This window comes from Ptychodera flava, chromosome 16 (assembly GCF_041260155.1).
Source record: "Ptychodera flava strain L36383 chromosome 16, AS_Pfla_20210202, whole genome shotgun sequence".
NCBI lineage: Eukaryota > Metazoa > Hemichordata > Enteropneusta > Ptychoderidae > Ptychodera > Ptychodera flava.
The window spans coordinates 5060027-5068864 of record NC_091943.1 but is presented as its reverse complement, the minus strand read 5'-3'; the positions used below and the strand labels follow the sequence as shown (position 1 = coordinate 5068864).

The following is an 8838-nucleotide window of genomic DNA, read 5'->3' as shown; positions in this document are numbered from 1 at the left end:
TTGTCTACTTTATGGTATTCCTCAAGGGCTTTACATGTTGCATAAATTAATAACAGGGTTTGTGCTACAACTGCGTGAATTTGCATACATACTGATCATCATTCAGGATTCCAGTGCAGTTAGATACTTTTGCAAGTATACAATGATTACAGAAATATTATATTTTTGTCAAAATATTCATAATCATAAATTTATTATTAATAAGTTTTTCCCGAGGGTCTATGGTCCGTACAACAACTGCATGAATTTTACAAAAATACTGATCAGCATTCAGGATTCGATTTAAGTGGGGTACTTTTAGAATTAATTACAGAAATATCACATTTTTATCAACAATATACTCATTATCATAAATTTATTTTTTTAACGCTTTTGCTATAATGACACCTTATCCCCCGGGTGAGTATTCTTTGAAATCAGGAAATACATTTAACTATTACAACCATTACAATATTTTTAATGTTTCGCATTCAGTAATTAACTAATGCTTAGTTATGTGAAAAGTTTTCAAAGCCTTTAGTAACTTACATATAATACGTACAAGTCTTGTGTTTGATATGCCATGGTGTACGGTATACCGCACTCCCGGGACCGCACTGGTGTTGTCATTCAAAAACTCGCGGTGGATTCAAGACTTGCAAAAGTACTAAGTGCGCATGCGTATACCAATGTTGTCAAGCGTTGCTAGCTAGCGGACAGCAATGGAGAATTATAAGGTATTTCTCCTATTTTTTTACCTCACGCCATTGATAGTTTCGCTATGAATTGGTACCATAGAGTTTGTCTGATGTTAAAAATAACTGTCAATTCTTTCATTTCTGTTTCAGATCAAGCAGCGACTGGGAAAAGGCGCCCAAGGTGAGGACATGTCGTGCTGTGTCGCCGCCGTGCAGTTCCTGCGTACACACATCTGTGTGTGCACTGTACCGAGTTATTTGCCTTTACGAGCCGACAAATTAGCGTCAGTATTACTATAGAGAGTATCCTGAATAGATTTCCGTGTCTTTTCACAGGGGCCGTATTTCTAGTAGAAGATAGAAACGACAAAAAACAGTATGTGCTTAAAAAGGTCAGTAAAATTACGACAAAATGAAGCTTACGTACATAGTGTAAATAGCAGTCGAACGGCGAGTGAGGTGTCTGCGGCATGCTGCGTTCAAAACAGATTGTTATGTAATTACCTCGCCTATTATAATCGCAGGTGCGAAAATGGGTACGAACTAAGCGTACTTATAAACTTACCAGGATTTAACCTCCATGATAGGATCAAATAGAGATACCAGCTAGTATAACTTTATTCTGATATTGAAACAGCTTGCAATGAACAATCCGTCACGTGAAACAACTTTGGGTTTCCCAAAATATTCCAAAACGACTTCACAAGTGTCTGGTTTCAACTGCAGATAGCAAAACTTACGGTATGTTTAAAGGGGCAGCCAAGGTGTTTTCAAATTAAGGTGTACCTCTCTATCATATTTGAAAATTATGAAAATTTAGAGGGGAAACTAATAGAGCTGTTTCTGACTACCCTGCATCTACGATACGATTTTGAAAAAGATTCCCCTTCTCTTTATAGTGTCCCCCCCCCACATTACCCCACCAGGAAGTCTTCCTGCTTCCATATGCCGTCTCCTCCACACTAAAAAAATCCCTGTTCTCGCTTGTCACATGTCTTTTCCTTCCCACACGCAAACTCTGCAGAACAAGCCAAATAATAGTCTCAGTCTACTGATAGAGCCTTCTTCAAGTTTCATACAGAGCAAGAGTAAGAAAGTTCCCACCTGCTCATCAGGAAAAATCACCTGTCTATCCACTTCCCAAATGTCTAGTTTTTTTTATTCCACAGAGAATGTTGACTACTTTCATATTTTAATAGTTTTATTGAAGTTCATAACTGACGCTCCAAAGTTTGCGTATCACCTGTTCATCCATTTCCCTGCCCATCTGCAAAAAATCACAAACAAACAGCTTGCGTAAACTGCTTTGTCTGCAGTTGCATTACCATAACGTAAAGTAATTAAGTTAGACAGCCAGACAAGTTTAGCTTTAAAAGACCAGGCTTTTTTAACACTCAATGACCCATTCGACATCACACCTTTTTAACTATCATTGCTTGGCTGGACCTATTTAAACCACACCCTACATAAGTAACAATATGGTTCGTCTCTCATTGTGTAATTTCATGTAGATTTGGTCATGAGTTTGTTACTTGATTGGTTTCTGTTTACAGGTTGAATGCAATGATGAAGGTGAAGCCAACAAAGCATTCAAGGAGGTGAGTCACTAAAAGGAAAACAATAGTTGCAATCAATGAAAGTAAGGACAGAAATAAACAGGTAGCATGGGTCTCTATTTTCCACCTTTCATGATCCATGTAATTAGAAATGAATTAAACTGATCAGATCTCACTGAAGCAATTTTTTCAAAGTGGTGTTTTCCATACAATAACCTCCATACAAATAATGACATCAAATTTGTAGTATTAGAATACATTATCATACCCTAAATGATAAATAATTTTTCCTACCACCAACTTATTTAGCATACGACAAATTCAATTTCGCATTGCAACTAAGAAATGATGAGACCGTAATATTCACCTTACACAAAGCTTTGTCTGAAATGTTTAGCATCAAATTGAAAGCTTTTGGTTTGAAAAAGTGTCAAGCTTTGTACAGGTCAAAACAAAACACTGCCTCCATGTAAGTGAACCAGTCAAGGTAATATCCCACCCAAGTTATATTAAAAATGTAAAGGTGTTTAAATTGATTAGCAGATTATGCAATATTCCAACTGTTAGGATGTGTGTAAACAAGAAGGCTCATTTTCAATATGTCAAGTGGCTTATCTTATCACGGTTTTAATCAGGTGGTTCTAGTTTTCAGGTCAAAAGGGTATCCCACGAATATGGGCAGAGTATGTATTTTTCAATAAAATGATGGACAGTCCTGGTCAGGTATAAGCTGAGCAAATGTAATAAAGCCTTAATAAAGGTAGGGGACTCGATCCCAGGGATCAAGTTTGTGCTAGTATGTAAGAGGATTATGGAGGTGTGATAGCCTTTTGTTTTCCATTGAAATTGTAATCTAATGAGTAAATTTCCTGGCAAGACAATCTGATGCCTGACACAGGCCTTTAAAGGCATGTGCTGGCACCAGATTGTCTCATCAGAAAATTTACCCACCAGATTACAATTTCAATGGAAAACAAAAGGCTATCACACCTCCATAATCCTCTTACAGACTAAAACAAAGGCGATCCCAGGGATCACGAACAGTGCCTTTAAAGGGGTGTACATGAAAGAAAGTGAAAATGTAAAGTTCCAATCAGTTAAAGATTTGTGGTAACATTTTTTGTGAATTAATTCAATCTGCAATGTTGATTTAAAAGGTCAATGGAATGAAACTAGACACACCAATAATACCTTAAATTTTAAAGCTAGCACTCAATTAAACTTTAAGTTTACTTGATACTAGTTCTTTCTCACAGAATACCTAGAAAGGATTGAATAGTTCCGTGTAAAGTATATCTATAATATTTTGACCAGGTCGTTAAAATGATTATTCTAGTCTTGTAGACATTTTATGTTTAGTACCACTTTTGTTCAAAGGAAAATGGAATGTTTTACATAAATGCTGTGACCTGTCTTTTAAAAAAATACCATTTTACTTTTAATAAGGAAGTTGCTCATTTACAGTATTGTAAGATCTTACTTTGTTGTTTTTGTATACCTAACTAAATAGTTATCGTAGCCTCACTACTGAAATCTTCAGTCCACACAAAAAACTTGCATTCATGGGATAATCCACAGTATTCTAACATCCATTTGTTGGTGGTTTACCCTAATACTAAGCAGTCGGTATTGTGCTGGTCTTTTTGGTGATTAAGCTTAACTCTGTCAGCTTAATTAAAATGTCTACCAATATAATACAGAATCTAACTGCTTTCTTCCAACTGCATTGTAAAGAATTAATTGCCGTTGTACAACATAGGTGTCAGCAAAACTTGAAATTTGACGTCAAAGTGTGATTTATGTCTGATATAGTGTGTGTAGGACACACAATTTAATGTAAATGTATTCGTTACTGTTTTTGAACTTCATTACACAGGGATTTCTCGTATTTGTATAGTCGTCAGGCTGAAAGAACTAATTTTGTTCTCTAGACTTATACATGTATGTAATTAAAGGATAATCTAAGTTTCAATATATTCCGCATGTTACACGGTTTTACTGATTTTACCAAGCATTTTGCACATTCATTAACTCTTTCATGTAAACCTATATACTGCAGAGGGAAGTGCCATTCCAGTGGAACTTTGCATATATCAAGAAAAACTCTATGTAATCAAGAGTAAATCTTTCCTCAGAGATAATAAGTTGTATAAATTAGTTTTTGAATGGAGCCAATCTGACTTCAGATAACACAGCTAGGCTATGCAGATGACAGGTGGTTGCAAGGCTGTATTCCTAGTCCAGCATATTTCACATGATTGTTGAAGTTTTTGATGGTCTAAAAATGTGATTGCTTTATGCTAGAAGGGACAAATCCTTCTCACAGAAAAAAGACACATCACTTTAACTTAAATAACCAATCATTTAATAAAGTTTAGTCAAACAATAGTGATCAATGCGTTGCTATCAAGTAACACCCTTTCTGTGTTTGCTCTGAATCCTGTGTAAGCAGTGCAGACTATCAAATATCACGATATCAGTCTCCATTCATGCTGTGTGGCTCTGCATTTAGATTCACCTGTATTGCAATTGTGTGAATGTTTCTGATGTTTGGCTGGGGATTAAAGTAATGGACTGTTTCCATTATTTCCTGTTGTGTCCTGAAGCAAAATAAATGCCAGCATGTAGCAATGTAGGCACTGATAATAGTTGGAGTAACAGACACAGACCAATGGAGAGATTTAGAACCACCATGCACTTAGAGTAGCAGATTAAATCACATCTAGAGGGGAAATTCTTTTTATTGTAAAATATTTCCTTACTACTATAGTTTTTGATCTTAGTGAAAGACATTTGTTTTCGTCAGTCATGGTCAGTTTCAGGTCACAAGAATCTTTTGGTTAACCCCCCCCCCCCCCCCCCCCCCCCCCCCCCCCCCCCCCCCCCCCCCCCCCCCCCCCCCCCCCCCCCCCCCCCCCCCTTCGGACTTAATCTAAAAATCAAGTAACATACATGTATTTATATAATGATTGCAATCTCAAAGGAAGACAAAAGACAGAAACGCCTTATAATTTTCTTAACACCTCAGTTAATCCCGATCCTAGGCCTTTTCAGCTGGGGTTTAAAGGCCAGGGACTTGATCCCCGGGATCAAGTTCGCTTTAGTGTACAAGAAGATTATGGAGCGTTATCGCCTTTTGTTTTCCATTGAAATTGTAATCTAATAAGTAGATTTCCTTGTTAGACAATCTGACGCCGGAACAGGCTGAATAACTTGGACTTCGTCTATATAACAGGAGAAATTAACAAAACATAAAAATTTGATACTTTTTGTTAAACATAACTGTAAACATAATGTTATCAGCAAACAATTCTTAAAATATTTCATAAGGTTATCAATTCGAAAGGTGTTAAATAACAAGTACGGTGTCTTCAGTTACTAATTTAACATGCACTAACATGTCGTCTTGTTTGCTATAGAGCATATGGTAATGCAATCAAGTTTTGTAAAAGTGGGGGGGAAAAAGCACATACAAGCTACTGTAAAGCCTGTAAACACTCAAAAACTTCTCATTTAATTTGAATCAATGAGTGATGTCAAAGCATAGACAGTAGAGGATGGGGGGAATCCTCTTCCACCTCTACTGTCTATGGTCAAAGCCAGAACCACATAAAGTTGCAACAATTTTATCTTTGATTTGCAGTCACATGAAAAATTACTTCATGTTTTTTTGTAAAATCAGAAGTTGGCATAACAGGCAAATAAAGTGAAATGCAACTGCTTGAATATCCTTGTTCCTGGAAAACATTTGTATCTTGAGCATTGTCGATTACGGTTTTGAAATCAACCCTGCAGCCACTTTACAGGCCTTCAGCATTGATCCACAATTAATGCGTACATTAGTCGCCATCACACTACCTGGAATTAGATGTTTTGTTCAAACCCCCAGAGTGACACTGTTGTAGGAAAACAATTATCACCTCCTGTGGTGCAACATTGTGAACCCTAGAAGTTCTCAGCTTAGCAACACTGCCATTAGACTCAGAGATCTGTCATTTGAGGGTCCTCTCTACACTTATAGAGCATCTTCAGATGACAGGTCTTCAAGTCTATGCTAGCTACCCTTGCTATACACTGAGAGCAGATCATCTATGTAGCTGACACAAACGTGAACTGTCTGATACAGGCTATCAAATACTATGAAAAATAGTAAAGAATGAGCTACAAAATCACTATCAGTTTTAAGTTGCAGGTAGAATGAGTCTGTGACTTTGTATAAAACACTATAAAAATAGTAGAAAGTGAGCAACCAGCTGAAAGTTAGACGAGGCATCTCATTGTCAGCTACACGGACTGTGTGCCCCCAGTTGTCAGTTTTAACTCATTCATCACCATTTCCCTGCATATAATTACCATAGCGAAAACAATGGATATTTACCAAAGTCTGATAGTAAAATTTCAAAAGGGTCTCATTTTTTAGCAGTCATGTTGAAAATTGGATCAATCTTTCAAACTGTACAACTTTCAAACTTGCCCTAGATTTCCGTAAACTAAATAAACAGTGCTAATGTCTGTCTTGACTGTTCCCAATGAAAGTCATAATAAAGTTACTCCCTTTTATCACCTTTATTAACAAAATTAGTTATAATATATTGTTCAACATCTACATATATGCTGAAAGAAAAATAAGATGTTGACAAACAGCTAAAGAAGCAGTTAATACACTCTTGTTTCTCCACCTAAAATAAATTAAATCTCTTGATGAGGCAGTGAATTATACGATGTCAAAAGTTTTAGACATTAGTTTACAGTGCAGTGAAATTATTTCTAATTTACATACATCTTGGTATGCATTCATGTTCACTTTCCATAAATGTGAAAAAAAGCCAAAATGCCTTTTCTGCCCCAGCTTTGTCTTTGCTGTGATGTCAAGCTTACAAAGTTCAGTGTAGCATAGTATGCCTCTTATAATGTATTGTAACGGACTGTTGTCAAGAGACACATTAAACAGGTTGATTTTACTTTCCTATTCCAATAGCACATAAGTGATCTTCTGGTCGCCTTGATTTTAAGTGGATTTTTTCACAGAGGTGAGGAAGTACATAATAATACTACGGTAGCATAAAAAATTATTATGCTTTTACTTTAATGTGGCTTTTGACACAGAACAATGAGGGAATGACAGAGGATAAAAATGAATGAGATGGCGATCAGAGTAATGACATGGGTGGTCAAAAATGACTCTTTATGGAGAGAGTTTTAAGAGTGATTTCAATGAATATTTGTCCAATGTCAGTTGTAGAAAGCAAGAGTCTAATGACCTGAAGGACCTGTGTATGGATCTATCGATTTTACATGTAAAGACTGGTGTGTGTGTGTGAAATATTATCTTTCAAATAGGCCAAACCCGGAATTCGAATCGACCACGATACAAACAAAGCCATGTGCGCAAACGCGCACAGACGTACGTGTATTTCCATACGCGTTCAGTACACATGTGGGTTTTTTTGTACCGGCATCACGTGATTATTTGGGCGTACTGAGTATGTAGAACGCCGTACGCATCGCGTCCTTTTTATTCCGGAGTAGAACCATTGAAGGGGTTCAGACCTTCATGTTTCCAGTTTGTTAAAATCACATTCAGTTATGAATCATGTATCATTCCACACAAAACATGACACAAGCCTACTTGCATATCACTATAAGACCAAAGGCAAGTAACTCAGGCCAACCACTGTTACTGAGATTTGACATTTTTCGTAATTTCAGCTGACAGAACGTTTCATGCTTTCTTGCCCACGAAGGAAAAGGATGAAAAAAAAAAACAGTCCTACACAAGACCTGTGTATTTCACTTGAGACTGAAAGTTTAATCTTGATTATATTGATATAAGTATGAATTAAAAAATACAGTCTGTTTTGTATGGAAGCCACTGTATTATAATATGTCATAGTGGCTATTTTGACGATCTCGGCTGTGTTTAAAACCTGTAAATCACATATGGATGTAAACTTGTTTCATTTTGTTCTGAAGATGGTGAGTCTTCAATATATTGTAAATCATTGTAAGTAGGATCTCATTTGTTAATCTGTGTAAAGTGTAGTAGGAGGTGTATTTGTTACATCCTTTGCCATCTGAGATAATGTGACAATTACAGTATGTAAGTATGTGACAAAATATTGAGACTGATATCTAACAAAATACTATATACATCATCATCTTTCTGTGACTAAAACGCCTGTTTTGTGAAATGCTCCATGTTGACCTATTACTGCATCAAAGCAAATATTTGTTGACTTGAACATATCCATGTGAAGTCAGAAGTCAAGTTGCATTAATCGACAACTGTTGATAGATTTCTGTTTGGCAGTAAATTTTTGTTCACACTTTAAAAACAAAGTGTGGTACAGATTTGCAAAGATATCCGCAAGACATTTCAGTGTTACTTGGGAACAGCGTGTAGCAATATCATTTGAATTATTTACATGTTTTTTTCACTAGCGAGTACTGAGGGATTTTGGAATTAATATTATTTGATAATTGTCTTGAATATTGTGAGTACATGCCAACAGATTGTGGCTTAGAGCTTTTTAGCTCCCATAGCCATATGTATATATGGCAATGGAAGCTATTCTTATAGGCTAGGGAAATGTCTGTATGTATGT

At 36.4% G+C, this 8838-nt stretch overlaps 1 protein-coding gene across 1 annotated transcript in view; it reads left to right on the top strand.

Moving 5' to 3' along the window:
- The first annotated feature begins 610 nt into the window (after positions 1-610).
- Positions 611-8838, top strand: part of LOC139152599 (serine/threonine kinase-like domain-containing protein STKLD1) — a 42655-nt gene continuing 34427 nt past the window's right edge. Inside the window, exons 1-4 of the mRNA XM_070725838.1 lie at positions 611-716; positions 828-858; positions 1014-1069; positions 2231-2275. Of these exons, the coding sequence (XP_070581939.1) occupies positions 702-716; positions 828-858; positions 1014-1069; positions 2231-2275 (147 nt within the window). The 5' untranslated portion in view covers positions 611-701. The remainder of the gene's footprint in view (positions 717-827; positions 859-1013; positions 1070-2230; positions 2276-8838) is intronic.